The sequence below is a fragment of the Uranotaenia lowii genome, chromosome 3 (assembly GCF_029784155.1).
Source record: "Uranotaenia lowii strain MFRU-FL chromosome 3, ASM2978415v1, whole genome shotgun sequence".
Classification (NCBI taxonomy): Eukaryota; Metazoa; Arthropoda; class Insecta; order Diptera; family Culicidae; genus Uranotaenia; species Uranotaenia lowii.
Genome location: NC_073693.1, coordinates 149065054 through 149083410, shown reverse-complemented (window position 1 = coordinate 149083410; position 18357 = coordinate 149065054). Strand labels below are relative to the sequence as shown.

At 34.4% G+C, this 18357-nt stretch overlaps 1 protein-coding gene across 1 annotated transcript; it reads left to right on the top strand.

Annotated features, from left to right (window-relative positions):
- Positions 1-248: 248 nt before the first annotated feature.
- LOC129751756 (dual specificity protein phosphatase 14-like) lies at positions 249-14880 on the top strand. The gene is made up of 3 exons (XM_055747448.1): positions 249-1102; positions 12160-12403; positions 12472-14880. Exons 1-3 carry the CDS (start codon positions 675-677, stop codon positions 12799-12801), a joined length of 1002 nt encoding a protein of 333 aa, XP_055603423.1. The 5' UTR covers positions 249-674; the 3' UTR covers positions 12802-14880.
- Positions 14881-18357: the final 3477 nt, after the last annotated feature.

Genomic DNA, 18357 nt, shown 5'->3' with positions numbered 1-18357 from the left:
GAATATTTGAAAAACTTAAAAAGTCAATATCTACCTAATTGAAAAAATAATGGCAAAATATAAACAAAATTTGTCCGACTGTGCTTGGAAAATCGAAAATAACAACACCGCCCCATCACTTTTTCCTTTTCCTCGACCGGCGAAAAAGGAGCATCACCCACCGCCCTCTCTCATTCAACCATTAACCGACCACGCGTCTCCACCGATGATCCAAGCACATTTTCGAGTGAATCGTCTCAAAAGGCATTCCATTCTTACGTGAGCGCTTCGAAAGGTGCTGCTGCTGGCTGCTACTACGCTACTTATTTAGTCTGCCAGTCAGTCGTTAGTCGAATTTCATAGCAATCAGAAGCAAAATTTTCGCCGATCCGCCGATTTTGTTTGGTGCGAACAGTTGCTTTCCCGTAGTGTGGGAAAATTGGGGAAAATAGAACTATTAAATACGGTTGAAAGTGTACAGTTCGAGTGCATCGAGAAGCGTTTTGGTGCATTGTGCAGTTTTCAGTGCGGGGGAACTGATTTAAAGACTTTGAAAGCAGAAGGTGAATCAGTATTGATTGCGGCCTGCATTTTTTGGGGCTTTGTGAGACTTTCGAGTACAGAGAAAACCTGTTACGATTTAAACAAAGAAAAGTGATTTTGACATAGGAGCGGAAAAATATACAAAGAAAAAAATGAAAGTAGTAAACATAAACAGAGTGAATCACCAGCAGATGGATGGACTGCAAATGGCGCTTGCGGAGGATCCATTGACACCGAAGGCGTCGACAGATGTGATGGAAGGAGGGGCCAGTGGGGAGGTCACTGCATGCCGTGATACTGGAGGTGGTGGAGGCGGATACTGTTCGGGCATTGTACTTCCTTCCAGTTCGTTCGCTTCCGTTTCACTTCCGCTTCACTCCCAGACGACGAACGCCTCTCCTTTGCCAGCGACGTCCAGCGCTTGTTCAGTGCCGTCATCATCGTCATCATTGCCATCAGTTTCATCAATGCCGTCGTCATCGTTGGAGGAAAAATCCAATCAAATCCAGACTTTATTGGAGCGTCATGAAAATCCACGAACGGCCATTGCACAAGTCACAAGCAGCACCAGTATTTCCACGTAAGTTCATTCACAGTTTGTTTGGTAGTTCCTACTCAGTATTGATTGAGATTCGAATGTGTACTTGAAACCGTGTCGTTGGACAGCATTTGAATAATTAAAATTTATCTTAATTATTTCGTTGCAACGCTACGCTACACTTTTTTCCTAAGTTTACTAATTTTTAAGATTCGTCCACTAAGATTTTTTTATATTAAATATTTCTCTCGAGAACTCAAATCATTAAAAAAAAAAAATCTCAAATCCCCTGTATGGTGACACTGCTTAGAAGAACTCAGTTCCTGGTGACATTTTCGATCTTAATTATTTATACCGCTTATTTTGAACTGACGACGCCGACTAGTCGCCGCGCTGCTTTCACATCAAAGCAAAGCGGGTACAAGAATGTTACCTTGAATTCCTCGCCTAGCTCGCGTTGCGAAATTGCTCACATTGCTTGTCCCGGTCGAACTTCTCATTTGGTGTTTAGCGTTCATGCATCTTCAGGATAATTAGACTGAAATGTTGATCGTTAGAATGGATTTCTTTATGTAATGATTTTAGTTTAATGGGCGATTTTTTTGATATTGAACGAGAAATTTCGAATTAAGTTTTCATCATATTATTTTTGCAAAATCTAGTAACTAATTCTGGAAGTTTCTGCAAGTTTCTATACAAGTTAAAAAAAAATAGAACGAAACTTGATCCCCTGAATTGATACATGAATTGGATGCATTCTCGTAGAGCGAAAAAATTGTATTTTTATAAAGTTCAAGGAGCCTTGATCCCTTGATCCTTCATTCACTCAATTAAGGGCCCTCAATCTTTATCAAAAATCAAGCAAAGTCGAAAGATCAAAGGTAGAGTGAATACTTTTCAGCCATATAAGTTTTTATTTCTCATTTTTCAAATATTAGATCAAAAAAAAATTGGTATAAACATAAGTTATCGGATAAATTGAAGTTATTTCGAGCATTAAAATGATCACGATTAACTTAGATGAAAAACATGCTTTTTTATCTCAAGGGATCTATTGAACCCATGGAAAACAATTTAGAAAACTTTTTCTTAATGTAGCTAAAGTTTAAAATTGCTCTGAAATAAAGATGTACCGAATAGTGGTATTCGGCGAACGGCCGAATACCGAATATTGACCTTCTCAACTATTCGGCCAAACGAATATTCGGCCGAATATTCGGTCGAATATACTGTTGAATTTTTAATAAAAATTCATAAGCGATTATTTCTATTTCCTTCTATTTCTTTCATGTTAATGCCCTTCATGTTTTTGAGTAGACTATTTTCAACCAGATGATGTATTACAAGATTTTTTTTCAAGTGGGGGTATCTCTGACTTGAAAAATTTCATCAATAACTGAAAGGACATCAGATGACTAGTCACTTCAAGGGCGTTTATCACCGAAGAGATGGGTTCCTCTTAAATTTGGGAAAAACACGTCGAAACTGGTGCCAAGCAATTCAATATTACATTGATATCTAATTAGATGAGAGAATTATTCGAGCAGGATTTCTTCAAAATAGGTGTTAAAAAGTACGACGATTTTTATCAGTCTGTGCGTTAACCTTATGCATGCCATTCTTTCAACCACGCGGTTTGGAAAATCAGGAAAATTTTAGGAAAAATTTGAAAAACAACGTGCAAATCTGAACAAAATCAAGGAAAAAACATAAATCAAGGAAATAAAATAACTAGAAATTATATGTTTTCATTGAAACGCATGAGCAGTATACAAATCGTATCTAAGGATTAAACAAACATTTATGTTCATTTTGAAATTGCTTAAAAACCGTTTTTGAACACAAAATCTTGAAATTTAAAAAAAAAATCAATTTTTTTTATTTAGTCAATTATTTGAATAAAGTCGAGCAAAATCCAAGAGGTTTTGACCAATATCTGAGCAACCCGGCCAGATTTGACTTATCTTGAATTTTTTTATTGGATTAATGGGTTAGCCTGGATATTTCAAGAGCATTCTCCTGTACGATCTTCAGTGAAAGATACACAGATACACCTAAGATGCTTAACTGAAACCATAAGTTTTTGATGATAGTGTAGCTTTTACAACATTATTTTAGGCTGTTCTATGAATTATCCAAATTCATTTGAAAATTTTTTACTATAATGTTATTGTTTAAATTTGAAAAGTAAGTATTCGGCCTATTCGGCCGAATAATTGGCTCAACTATTCGGTGAGCCGAATATTCGGCTTAACGGTTTTTAGGCGGTATTCGGCCAACCGGATATTCGGTACATCTCTACTCTTAAATTATGGCATTATGAAGATCATGACATATGTGAATGAATATTGACGAATTTTGATACGATTGTTTCTTGTTAGAAACATTTGGAAACAATGAAAAAAGATGTTTAAATCACATTTTGTTATATTTTTCATGCAAAGTACAATCACTTAAAAAAATGTTTTTTAAATTATATAATGTAAATGCATAGTTGTTTTGATCCATTTGGCACATTTTTCAGTCAAGAGATATTGCTGAGAGTCTAAGTGACCTACTCTCCCCTATTCACTGAAAAGAAATTAATTGAGGCAGATCACATTTCTTAACACATTACGGACCAAATACGTGAATTCTCTTTTTTTACTCGCCACGCATGTGCAACTCTTAGAAGGATAACTAAAGTGCTATGCAATGTCGCGTTAAAGGTGGGGGAGAGGGAGGCAATGGGAGCAAATGCCCTGGGACTCCGGCTTCCACCCTTCCCAGCAAATCAAAAGTTTTGCTCTAAGCAGTATCAAAACTAGCAAACTATATTCAAATTTCAAAATTTTGAAATCTTTAACTAGAAAGGGGGATCCCCCAAAATATAAATTAATTCAGGATTTGAAACTCAGTGTTTGGTTCACGGCTCGAATACATACATTGGGGAAGTTAATTTAATTCACACAAGATAGTACGCTAAACAAGTGACATATAAAGCCCTTAGAGCCAAAGAAAACTTTCATCAAAGGTGTTTTCGAAAGAACGCGCTTCAAAGTTTTCTTGTTTCTCCTTTTTTTTGTACATTTTTCAGAAAGTTGTAACTTTCGTTCAATTGGAAAAGTATGACGGAAAATTTTCATAAAAATTGACCATTCTTGAACTTTTACTTATTTGGTTCTGAAGGCCTCATATGGGTTGACCAAACGGTGAAATCGTAAAACAACGTTTCACAGCTTCAAACATTCTTACATTACAATACTTACAATTCATAATTTTAAGACAAAATCCTTTGATTTCTCTGTTATGATATAAATTCCAAATTTTACAGTTTTGAATTATAAAAATCAGTTTCTTAAATTTTTTAAAAAATCAAATGAGATGATCCAGAGATTTTTAAAATCTGATAACAAATTACGAATACGGTCTTCAATTCTTCAAGTTTCATACTCATGTCGGCCAACATTCGATATCTGAGTTTTGAAATATGATTCTGTTGTTTTCTCAAAGACACAATCAATTATTTGATTGAAGATTACAATAATATTTATTTTTCCTACAGTTTGCGACGTTTCTAATAAAAGGAACTGGATGACTGAACATAGCTCTAGAACTGGATTTTTATTTGCTACTCTTCATTGTTTTATTATGTTTTATTTTAATTTCTGTTTTATCCTTTAACTAAATTTGATTTGTATTCTAATATTGGAATCATGTTCTATTTTCTTATGTTGATATCGAGGTATAAATAATTCTTCATTGTTCTTTTAGTTTTGTCGACTATTCAAATTCTAAAGTATCAATTTGGAATGATTTATCCTTCGAACGTTATTAAGATTCTGTTCTTCAACACTGAATTTTGTTTAAAAAAAATGATGTCAATTAATGGAATTATTGTAGATTTTGAATCTTTATCAGAACAAATTTTGAATTCCTTTTCGGAATTTCAACAGAGATTTTAAAGTTCAAATTTTGAATTTTAATTACTGAAGCCAATTTCTGTTTGAAATTTTTATTCTGCACAATAATTTGAAACTTGAGCTCTGATTTTTTTATGTGGTTAACAAGTATAGTTCTAAAGGAGAATTTAATTCAAATTTTGACTTCAACATTTTCAACTCAAACTTTTTGTGAGGTCGAATATTTAATCAGGATTGATCTCTCGAGTTAAACCTTCCAAAGCTGTTCGGGTCAATATGACCCGATACGCAAATTCGAATCATCCTTATCTTCATTTCAATATGCTGAAAACTGTGATTTTTTAGAGACCAAGTATGTTCTATGAAAATAATAATCGAGTTAACGAGAAAAATCTAAAATTTGAGTATAAAAAATCGGGTAATTAAGAAATGAGACACAGCAAAGCAAAGCCAAATTGGATGTCATTTTTTCTGAGTAAGATTTTTTTCTTCCGGAAAATCCGGTATAGTGGTCAAAATTTTCATCGGATCTCAACATATAAGTATGTTCGTCGGATAGATTTATTCTTGGTAATTCTAAAAATCATAGAGACACTTAATTACAGCAAAGCGGCCTGAAGTTATAAATAATTCATAAATAAAATTGTTTTCAGGGACGTTTTTCATTTGGAGCCAAATACATTTAACTTGGAAAAATATATCTTCTTAATTTTGAAATATTAAGAAACTAGAGTAAACTACCTAAACAATGAATCTCATATAATCAAAAAAGGTTAAAATAGGGGCCAGGAGAACGCTTACAAACTATAGGTCAATTTTTCCTGAAACGGATATTTTTCGAACAGCTTGGGAGGGTTAAAAAAACGATCTGCAGTTTTGTTTTGCGTTTTATTAAGCAGAAATAGCTTGTTTTTAGAATAAATAAACTAGATTTTTGTTACAAACTGCTTCAGATATGTTTTTTTTATATATTTTAAATAAAAAGAAATAAGCGCCCCCCCCCCCCTCCCCTGACAGAATTGATTCTGGGCTTTGATTTCTTCGCAGTCCTCAATGTATTAAGAGGGGAGGGGGGGGTGTAGGGTCTAACGGGTAAAAAAACACACAATTTTCACGATTTTTTTTAGAGCTATCGTTCAAACAAATGTATTCTAAATTTTTGCATTATACAAAGCATTGTTGAAAGAACATTTAGTAATTTTTTCGTAGAAAAATAGACGGAGCACTTTCGAGGATGCCTTTTTGAAAACAGGATTTGCGGTCGACACTGTATCTCAGCATAGAATCATCTGAAGTCAAAAAATCAGAGCAAAATTTTTCTAATAGTTGTTTTTCTGGACCCCAACGTTTTTATTTAACTTGTTTATCTGTTAAACTCCCCAAAGTAAAAAAAAAGAAAAAGAAAAACGTTGGGGTTTGGTATTTTATATGTAGAAAATATGTTCCAAATTTGAAAAGAATCGTTGAAGTAGTTTTCAAATGACGATGTCCACGGACTTAAAAAATTTGCTTTAGAGAAAAACGCGTTTGAAGTTTCTGCGTTTGAAGTCTTGCAGTATTAGATAAGAGGAGATAAAGGCCTATAATTTCTACAGTTTTGCTTCGATTGACTTGAAAATTTGACACAACATTCTTGAAATGTTTTGCAATAAAAAAATAAAAAAATGATTTCATAAATAAAGATTTTTTTCCCAAATTTTAAAGATCCGAAAATCTTGCTTATAATTCACCAATTGTTGATGTTCTTTGGCAATATGAAAAAACTTAATGCTGGATTATGAACTATGCTTGAACAATGCCATGAGCTATCCCTTGAAAATACTTGTAGTGTTATTTTTTTTGGAACGTTATTCGATATGAAAATTGTTTCATATTAAAAATCGTTTAGAAAAATATAGAAATTTTAACTCTCTTAAACCGAAACTTTTGTTCTCGCTGAAAAATTCATAAAAGTAAAGTTTTATTTTTACATATATCTTTTTTTTTTTTCTACGAAAAACTTAGTCGTTGAGGAAAAGTTTTTTAAAACAATATTTTGAAAATGTTAGAAAAATCAATCAGGGGCTAAAATGGAATTTCCTTTTTTTTCGGTTGTAGTTTTTATGAAATTCAAAAATTTTTACCTTAGTTTTAAAACATATTAATACTACCTCATAGCTATATATTTTTTTAGTTTTGTCACAATTGTTCCACAAATGAATTAATTTAAGGGTCTTCTGAATTATTTAACCGATAGATCTAAAAAAAACTATGCCATTTGTCACATTTTCAAACAAATTTATTGTTGCTAACAGATGGAGGTACAGTTACAAGTCAGATTTTTGGATTGGTCGTATTGGAGTTATGAATATAAAGTAAACAAAATATAAGTGTCTTGAAATTAAATGTGTAGTCATTATAGTCATAAAGAGCTAGTTAACTAAATTATTTGTACTCAAATTCTTTAAAATAAAATCAATAGATTGATAACATAAACACAGAAGATTTGCTATCTTTTTTTTACTATCCATCATCTCACGATAAAACGGCATATAATTAGTTTTTCGAGAAGGAATAATACTCGTATTTATTTGCAAAACCGATACAAAACGACCGATCATTTAGGAGAAACTTCCAGATATGACGGAAATAGAAAATCAATATCTGGGCATACCCGGATAAAACCACGCAATCTCTCAACCTTGGCTTAGTTTATTTGACTACTCATATCCACCTTTAACCGTAGAGCCCGATGTTCTATATTGCTATAATTTATACCGTTAGATTATAACTTTCATCTCAATTCATGCACTCCGAACTCCATGATCGCTGGCGTGGCTAAGCGGAATAAGTTACAATCACCGGCTTGAATAAATAGTGCTATACGGAATAAATTGAGAAACGTATTGAAAAGATGTTATTTACAATCATATTTATACAACAGATAAAATTTTATAATCATTGGACTTGGAACTGATAAAAAAATCATATGTTAGACAAACTAGCTCTCGACCCTAACTGGACCTGGACCTGGACCTGGACCTGGACAAAGAATTTACAAAATTTCTTTTTAATGATCACAAAACGCCGAAAAATATTTTCAGAATCGTTCTCATGATAATTGCTGTGGATTTTTTTTAAAATGTTGTTAATATGTGCCTCATATATTAAAGAAGCTTGAAAAAGCACAACAACAAGATTTTGAGAGTTATTTGAAAAGTGTTTTTGTTTAGCTTCTAATTTAAAATAAAAATAAATCTAATCATTTAAATTTCCTTACTTTTTCTTATGCTTGCGCAATTTTTTTTTTATTTATAACGTTGTACCTTACTTTACTTTTGTACTATTCGGAACGTTCAAATTACTTAATCCTCTTGTTTGAATAATGAGAATAATTTTTATAGTGGTTGGGTCTTCCAATTAACTGAAACTATATCATCAAATTATGCTGAAAATTCTATTTAAAGAGAATGTTTCTATACTAAAAAGTTTCGAAATTAATAGAAGGTTTCTGAAGAACATAAAGTATGACAGTTCGTAAACTGGGAAACCTTTGATTAAATTTCTTTTATTTTTTTTTAAAGTTTTTGCACGTGAGGATTGATTGCATTCGTTTTTCGTTTTTCTGAATCCAAATTAAGCAACTTTTCTGTCATTTTCATGAAACAACGGAGTGGTGCATAAATGTAGGGATTTTTTTATAAACCAAAACATTTGCATATATAGAGAATTTTTAAAACATTAATTACATACAAGTTCCTTTATTCTTTTTTTACTGTTATTTTTACTGTAAAGATTTACTTTTGGGAAAACTAAATAATTGGAATAAATTCAAAAATATCACAACGTAAGTAATCATAAAAATAAAACGTGAAGTTTCAGGATACAAAGGATAAAAGCTCAAGTTTGACGTATAGCTATCCGTTTTCTGTTTTGTACATTCTATTCATAGGGTGATGTGTTTGTTGGCAAATTGTTGAAAATCTAGATGTTTCGAGCAATGTACAGTTTTATATCAATTAAGACTGTTTATTCAAACTTTCTTTTTCCATCTCGAGGACTAATCACCAAGTAAAAATTTCAAATGTGAATGAATATCTAGAGCAGTGGTTGTCAAAGTGGTCCCTACCGCCCCCTTGGGGGCGTTGAGAGCTTCCACGGGGGCGATGAGCTCAATTTTGAAATCTGGGGGGCGTTGGAAGGGCTCAGGGGGGCGGTGAGGTCTTGATTCACATTTTCACGAACCACAAAATAACGTAGATTTGAAATAATAACGAGTAAGTTCGATGCAAAACAATGAAATTATGTTACAGAACTAAACATCAGGTTAAAGATTAAATTATTTAGAATTTCACAGAGCTGCACGCAAATTTTTGTTCCAGTATCTAAGTAAATTTTTTCTAAAAATATATTTAAAAGATTTTTTTAAATTGTCACAGATTTTTTATACGCTCTATATGTTGAACTCGGTTTTCAAGATTATTTTAATTTATATTAAAAAAGATTTTTTAGATGGCAACGGCAATGCATTGTCTCAAAAAAAAACTGCTAAACAGAAAACACCTTCAAAAGAATCTGTGTAAAAAGGCGTCATCTGTGATTTGGTGATAGATTTTTTGACAATAAAATATGAAAGATTAGTTTTATGCAAGAGAATTTTTATTTTGAGTTCTTATTTGTTTACTTTTAATTCAATTGATTTAAAAAATCAATTTGCCATTTGCCCTGGATAAATTTTAAATCTATTCGGTTATCACTAACATTGCTGGAACTAAGTTATAAAAATCTAATTTATATTTTAAGACCCGTGAATGCTGCATAACTTTGAACAGGACTCAAATTGAGATATCAAGAAATAATACTTGTTAGTTCCGGCAACTTTTCCCGATTAGAGAAATTTATACCAAGTATTTTCTCTATAGTTTTTTGCTTTCCATATCAATACCATTGTATTTTTCTCCCAATAAATTATTGTTCTTCGACTGTTAAACACAACAGACGCGTTTTTATTTTGAACGATAATACAGTCTATTTGATCCGATATACAGTACTATTTTTCACGTTATTTCGACGGCTTGACAGTAAAAAGTTTGTATTCAATAATGCAAATTAATGGTGAATATTGAATTTTGTTTACCAAAATTTAAGATACATATATGATATTATATTAAAAAAAACTAAACAATCACTTGAAGTAAATTTCCAGGAAACTTTACATAGAATTAAGTGTTTACTGGAGGATATGCAATATGAGGCCCTTGCCTTGGAACCAAAAGGGTATAAGTGCACAAAAGTTAATATCGATAAAATTGGCTTTTTAGTTGTTATGTTTGATCATTTTCCATATATGTATTTTTTAAAAAATGCATATTTCTTTTGAAAAAAATAGTATGTAAATAAAATTCTAAGAATCTGAAAAATCAAAAAGTATAGTTTTAAATGTAAAGATTCGTTTGACATTATTAAATCAAAATCGACAACTTTAACACTTATATGTTATACCCCCAACCCATTTGGCTCTGAGAGGCCTCATATAAATTAAAATGAATTATGAGTTACGTCTTACAACAACACAAAGCCAAAAGCTAATGGTTTTTAACGATCCAGGTTATCATTTTTCATTTAAGATTTTCTAAAAATTTTCCCAGGGGGTCGTTGAGCTTCAAAATTTGTCAAAAGGGGGCGGTGAGTGAAAAAAGTTTGAAAACCACTGATCTAGAGCATTGAGAATTATAAACACAATTCATGTTTTTCCCCACGATCAAACCACTTTTAGTTTACAGAATTGATTTTTCATAAACGTTTATGGATTGTGTTCGGATCTGTACCATCTGATTTTGTGCGATTACTTATATTGTGTATATTTTCCATTAAAAATATTTTTTATTCATTGCTTTCTCCTCCTCCTGCTCCGTTCTTTTTTTAAGAGTCCCGGTTTTAAACAAGCATACTTTATTTGAGAGTTTCATGTAATAATTCAAAATTTATTAAATTGAAATCATCCGTAGCTAAGATAACCTAATATTATTCCAATATGTCAAAAAACAGCTTCAATAAGAATGAACGGAAACTCTTTTTCCTTAGAGACATAAATCCAAAAAGTAAGAAACGGAAAAAAAACTCACCAACACTTCCAATCATAGCGTGTAACGTCAAAAATATGCGCTCTCGGGCGAACCCATAAAGAATATTTTAGATGACCATACCACATGGTTTGCGGAAAAGTGGCGATTGAGTGAGCTCGAGAAAATTCGCTATGGCGGAAACAAACGTATGGAATGTGCGGCTCGCTGTAAGTAATAAACAGAACATTCGCATCTGAATGGACGCTTGAGGAATTGTTGACTCATTTGATGGCGGGTGTGTAGTATTGATGTGCATTTCATGATTATGAATGTGAATTCTGATTTCTTTTTACAATTTAACTAAAATTAATGTAATTTTTTTTTGAAACTTTCAGTTAAAAACAATCCTCACAATTGTATTAAATAAAATTCAAAAGTTTTGAAAATTTACTAAAACTTCCCTGTTGATTTCAAGACTATCACCCCATTTTATCTAATGCTCTATAAATTCAACCGAAAGACGTCACACCCACCGTCACCGTCAATCTGTTATCAAAAAGTTTAGCCGCCGTTTCGCGCTAATCCATATCGAAACGATACGTGGAAAATTCTTGTTTTTTCGCGGCTGTCAGAAAAGGTTTGTTTGTTTTTCTGACCGGTCGACGTTTGAACGAATCGTGCAAAGGAATGCGACTGACATCTAATTGTTCTCGCTTGATGTGACCAATTTATCGCGTTCGCTACGCATCGAACAAACATATGCTGCGGTAGAAAGCAGTTAAAATTTTCTATAAATAGTCGAACAAATACTTTAAAGGTATGTTTTCGATGTTCGATTTATTCTTGTTACTGTCGTTGAAACTTATTTGGGAATGATTATATTTACACTTCCTCATTCCATGAGGTTTATGTTGTTTAAGTAGAAGTGTGTTTCATTGAAATTATATAAAAATTTCTGATAATTTGAGCCCTACACACTATACTTTTTGCATACTTTATGCTATAGGTACATTTATTGAAAGGTGTCAACCATTATTAGTTATTGCATTATTCGTATTGTCAATTTGTATCCTAACCAATGATTATTGTTATCTACATATTTTCAAATCACGAACATTTTATCTAACACAAAAATCTTTGTCCTCAATTGCAGATCGTTCATCACAAGTGTTTCGAAACTGCTGAAGAATCTTCATCTGTGCGGCGGAAGTGCTGCTACAGTGCCGATGATGCAGCAGCTCGGAGTAACCCTAGTGATTAACGCCACGACTGAAACGGAACTTCCCAACACTCCATTGCCCTGTGATGATACCAGCTACCTTAGGATACCGGTCAAAGACAATCGGGAAGCCGATCTGAACCAATACTTCCACCAGGTTGCTGATCGGATTGAACAGGTTTGTCTCTTGAAGATTCAAAATTTCATGGAAACCTAGATTAACCTTCCTTTTTCTTCATTTTATAGGAATCCCAAAACAACGGAATCATATTGGTTCATTGCGTTGCTGGCGTAAGTCGATCGGCTTCCCTCTGCTTGGCTTACTTAATGAAGTACCACCGGATGAGTCTGAAAGATGCCTACAACCATGTCAAAGCACGGAGACCTCAGATCAGGCCCAACGTTGGTTTCGTCAAACAGTTGATGGAGTTTGAACATGAACTGACTGGATCGCGATCGGTATCGATGGTCTACTGCCATGCCCTGGATCAAGAGCTCCCAGACATTTACGAACCGGAGTATCGTTCAATGGAGCTGCTCTATCAGAAGTTTCGAAGAAATATTGCTAAACGTTAAGCTATTTCTATGTCCTGTCTCCAAAGAGTACTGTCGACTGTAGATGTTTAAGGCATATGATATCTGTAACGTTCAAATACTTTAATTTTAAAACACAACCATATTGAACTTCAATGACAAGATGCGCATGTTCAGAAACAAACATAAGTATTGATTTCATGTATACTGAGTCCGATAGCGAAGTATCGGACTAGCTCGTAGAAGACAAGCGTAGTTCTAAGTTATCCACCGTTCCTATCCTTATCTTTAACGTTTCGATTAACTGATTTTTTCGAAGTATTGACAAAGTGGTTAAATAAACTTAAAGCTTAGTTCTTTTAGAAATGGGACACTTTCTTTTGCTAATAGCTCGTTTACTAGTAATCGGACATTCAAAATTTTGACAGCATTTTGTTGCCTGTAAAAAGTCCTATCCGACCTATTTTTTTCAAAATTTAAAATTCACGCGTTTTTGAGATATTTACGATGCAAGAGAAAAAGGAAAAAATAATTTTGCACACTTTCATTCAAAATCCATCATTATCAAATTGATAGCCGACAAAACCGTTGATTATTCAAAGAACTACTGTGTGTGAGTAGTGGAAAAGTATGGAAACACTGTCAAAAATGTCCACAAAGTTCAAATCAACCATTAGAAAGAAGCATATGATCGGCAACTTCGGCTAAGGGTCATCAGGGAAGTCAAGTCTCATACCAGCATTTTTAATTTTCAATAAGCGAAAAACTAAGGGTAGATCGATGAAATTTCCAAAAAAAAAATTTCTCCGATAAGCTGAAAGTGTTGCCTCTTAATGAGTTATTCAAACCTAACCTCAATCAAAAAAAATTAGCTAGATCCACAGCTCGTAAGCTATATATCTGGTTCCGAGGCTATGGGACAGATGATTTCTGATGAACGACAAAACTTATGAAATACCCTATTTTAAACAAACTCCAGCGTTTGAATCCTTTACCACGTCTGCTCGTGGCAAGGTCCCAATTATATTAAAGTATGTATTTTCTGGATATTTTGTATAAAATATAACGATTTGCCAAAATTCTGCTTCTGTGGAAAAAAACAGCAATTTTCAAAACGAAAACTATGATTTTCACTCTTTTCAAAGGCCTAAAAAGAGTAATCTTTTATGTACCCTTCGCAACCTACGATCTATTCTAACCGATTATACTTTAAGTTCAATCTCCTCATGGTTTTACTTCGTTATTGCCAGATTTTGCCAGCAGAAATTCCATTAAAATCGCTCAAAAAGTGGCTCAAAAATAATCAAATTTGTTAATTTCGAAACAGCTGTATCCACTTAAATGGCCTCAGTTTCTTTTAAAAGAGAAGTATTGGTCCGAAAAGTATCAGAAATTGAAGGAGGGGGATGTAGTCACCTAAAATACAGATTAAACGAAGTATTAGTTTGAAAAAAATGATCATTATCGTGACTGAAAAATGTGTGCGCTGGCCGAAGGGAGGTTCCAAGAATAATGTAGAATTTATTCTTACAAAAAAACGATAAATAATTTTTTTCAAATTTTTTCATGAATTATCATAAGATTACCTTCATTTCCTTCATAGAAAGTATTTAGATCAAACGAAAGGTTTTTGAGATACACGCATTCGTAACTGTCCCATTTCTAAAAGAACTAAGCTTTAAACTACGGATAATACACCCAATGTTAGTGTCTTAGAACTTCACTGTTTAGAATCCATCTTATTTTTTTCAGTTCGACAAATTCATTTATTTTAATTTATTAATTTTCATTCGACAATATAAATGTTTCAGTTTATTATTAATTCATGATCTTGTACGTGGACAGTTCACTCAAGAAGCCAGCACCTCTTTACATTATGTGTCCAGGAAAACCCCTCTCTATTTATAAATTGAAAGTGATCAAATAAATAACTTAAATTCATCAAATGGAGTGTGGAAAAAAATCTCTAGGTTAACTTCTAAAAAGTCATACTCTTATAAAAACCCAACTTATCATATGAGAAAGGAAAGAAATATGAGTGTATTATTATGGATAATAAACTTTCGTACGCTGGTTGATGAAAAATAAACATAAAAGTATAATAAATTCATGTATCAAAAACATATTCTTTTAACTGACGAAACCGAATGCCCATGCTGTGAAATAATGTCAATGAAAAATGACTGAGTATTGAACCATAGATTTCATGTTTAATTTTTTTTTTTATTTCACCAAACTTTAACCTTTCATTTCAATTTAGCATTAAATTTTACGAATTAAATAAACCATCGTACTTTAAAAATTTCAGCTAAGACTACGGAAAAGTCGATGCAACGAAACTATAAGCATTCTGAAACAGATTCAACTTTTTCTAACACACACAACGCACTCATTTACAAACGCTTAACAAAATATTACAAACGCTTGCCAACCGAAAACATCGCAAATCTACCATAGCATACAACCTTGCGTGCAAGTTAATTTGCATGCAATGTGTTATACTCTATCCTCTATACGGTTTTTGGCACCAGATGGTAGTTTAATACACCTAATTAAAATTTCAAAGTAAAACAAAACAGTTCAATCTGTTATAATCAACGGATCCATTACGGATAAGTTAAATATAAACAGTTCAAACTGTGCAATTGATTGGTTTACATTTTCAAATGTTTATTACTGAAATTAACAAATATAATAATGCGATTGTAACTTATATTTTTCAGAAATTTGGAAACAATCTTAACCCGCCAAAATTAACGAAAACATTATTTGTTATTTCGTGATGTAATCCATATCTCAAATAATTTTGCTAAACTATTAACATGCATTCTACTGAAAAGTTATTTCAAATGGAACAAATAGGCTCAATTCAAAAGCCCCAAAATTCATATTTTCCCGAAGTGCAAAGAATACAAGAGGTAATATTGATGAGTTTTAATGCACTTATTCCACACATTCATTAATTTTTTCTGAACCAGCTCTAGTTATAAAGATAAATTTTGAAAATAGGTAAAAGTTCATCAAACAAATTTGTGCACTTTATTATCAAGTCTGAACAAATATAAAATCTTTCTTTTGTCACATGGAGTTAAAATTTTACGAGGGGTTAATAATAAAAAATAATCGAAATTTTCAATAAATTGGAACGGTTGAAACTCTCGATTGAGTAATTAGCGTATTGACGAACGCTGGTATAACTAGCAGCGCTAATTTAGAGTGCGGATTTCCGAAGTAAAATTTAGTGCTGGAGCGTTAATATAAGGACCTTGCTTAGAATTCGAGTAAATGATAACTCTTTTTACCACTGAAACCTGCGTTTTCAACAGGCTTTGGGCCTATACACGTCTTTTTATTAGTTGATTGCCCAGGTAGTAAATTCTTTTTACGGATTGCATTCCAAGGCAGGGAGAGCCACCGCGTTTCCCCAGTATGCTACTCTGGGGCCATTTACAATTGGTCGACTTAAGATACTATGTATCCCTATGCCATAAAGTCCACCTGGGGTCTCTGGCCATAATTCCCATCCGGAGCTGCAACGAAGCCTGTACCCGTGATGGGAGACCAAGTCCGCGCATTTGCGTTCATTGACTTACCCGGTTTCAAGACAAAACTCCAGCATACCTTGCCTATTGTTACGATTCAAGACTAAAGACTTATCCTCTGACGACTTGAGGTCCGGCCTTTACTCGTAACTCGATGCTTACTTGGTTACCACGACTATCGTGCGCTCCCCCTCTGTTCGAGATCATTGCTAGAGACCTCTCCTCTAAGGACTTGAGATCTTGCTTGGTTTTGCTTGAGGCCCTTTCCCCTTTGCTCGTTCGTGTGCCGATCGAGAGCAGCTTATTCTGGAAACGAGTCTGTCACAGCACAGCTTTACGAAACTACTCGGATGATACCCGGCGAAGACGTCTACGAAGGAGTGACTCACCCGCTGACGACGTGCTGTCGTTCTATCCGAGAGTATTCCGCGGCATGAATACTCTTCTACACACGAGTTCGACTGCGAAGAAGGTCAAGTCTTATCCCCGTAGCTTCCGTCATAAGAAGCGCGTTCTACTAACATACTCCGCGGTGGTGAAGATATCCTACACAGCATGCGCGACGTACCTAACAGCTTGGCATACGCAGAAGGTTAAGTCTTATCTTTGAATGCTTTATTGCTCGGATTGAACGCACTCTACTTGAAAGCCCCTCGCCGAAAGGAAATTCTACTTCAACCGTGATCCGGTTTTCCTCCTTCCTTTAGCTGTCACAGCACACGGCCTTTCACGTCTATGACTCAGATGAATCCCGACGGTGATGTCATCCTATTCAGCTTGAGTGGCTCATCCAACGGCGACATGAAACCATTCTACCCGAGAGTATTTCGCGGCCTGAATACTCTTCCTTCTACGAGTTTGACTGCGAAGAAGGTCTTGTCTTATCCCAGCCGCCTCCGTCGTAGAGGGCACGTTCTACTCGGATATTCCGAGACGGTAACGGTGGAGGTTCCTACACACGCGCGCGACGTATCAAGCAGCTCGGCATTCGCATAAGGTAAAGTCTTATCTCCACGGAGAAGGAGTCACCCTACATCGGTCGCGGACTGATGCTGGTTCCAACTCCTCAGCAGAGCAGTCATGATCCGGGTGAACCCATCGCTGACCACACGCCAAGTTTTGGTATCCTCACACATCCTGTTTCATGTTTCCACATGTTTTCGGCTGTCGTGTCAGGTCCACAGGCGGCAACCATTTTAGTGCGTACCCCATCGAACCTCGGAGAGTTGAAAATTAACTGCTTTGGTGTCTCAACTGCGTCACCGCAGGTTGGACAGAATGGCAAGCCATTGTCCAAACCGATGACGATACTGCATGCAGCATCCGTGACCAGGCAAGAACATCGTCATGCAGCAATCCAACTCTCCATGTTTCCGATATATGTGCTCTTTCTGTGCCTGTTTTGTAGCAGAAGATATCTTCCTCTAGCAAAATCGAGATGGGCATGACTCCCACCACAATTCAGTATGCCCTGATAAAACGCATGTTCATCTTCCCTGATTGTGCTGAAATCAGGTTTGTGATCAGCACCATCTCGGTCTTGTAGCGCAAGCTCTTGTAGCGCATCTAACTTTCCACTTTCTCGATCGCTAATGTAGTGAGTAGCTGGATCTCCTCGGTTGATGGGCCCGATGCCTGGAGAGCCACGTCGTCGGTGAATCCCACAAGTCTCACTCTAAGACTCGAATAAGCACTCAGTGTTTAAAAAGTCTCTAATAAAAGTAAAAAAAAACCCGATTTAATACACTTAACAGTGGATTGGAGCCTTTCTAACAGAGTTTAAATTATATTTGGAAATATATAAAATAATATAGAATATACATGATAGATTCCTTCCCTCTGAATCATATAAGTATGATTTCAGATATTCAAACACGAAAAATTCCAATCTCAATATAAAAAAAATGATGCCTGATACGTTTTTTTGGGGAAAAGCGAACTGGTATGTAAGGAGCTCATTTTATGTATGGAAAGAATGGTATTTAAACAGTAGAATTTCCAAGATTTATAACACGCTGAAATGGTGCCGTGGTAGCAACCAGAACTTTCACGTTGC

Bases quoted from the DNA above. Each gene is read 5' to 3' on its own strand.
- LOC129751756 (XM_055747448.1), top strand. From the start codon at position 675: ATGAAAGTAGTAAACATAAACAGAGTGAATCACCAGCAGATGGATGGA. The intron at 1,103-12,159 runs GTAAGTTCATTC...CCTCAATTGCAG, and splicing joins AGCAGCACCAGTATTTCCAC to ATCGTTCATCACAAGTGTTT. The intron at 12,404-12,471 runs GTTTGTCTCTTG...TTCATTTTATAG, and splicing joins TTGCTGATCGGATTGAACAG to GAATCCCAAAACAACGGAAT.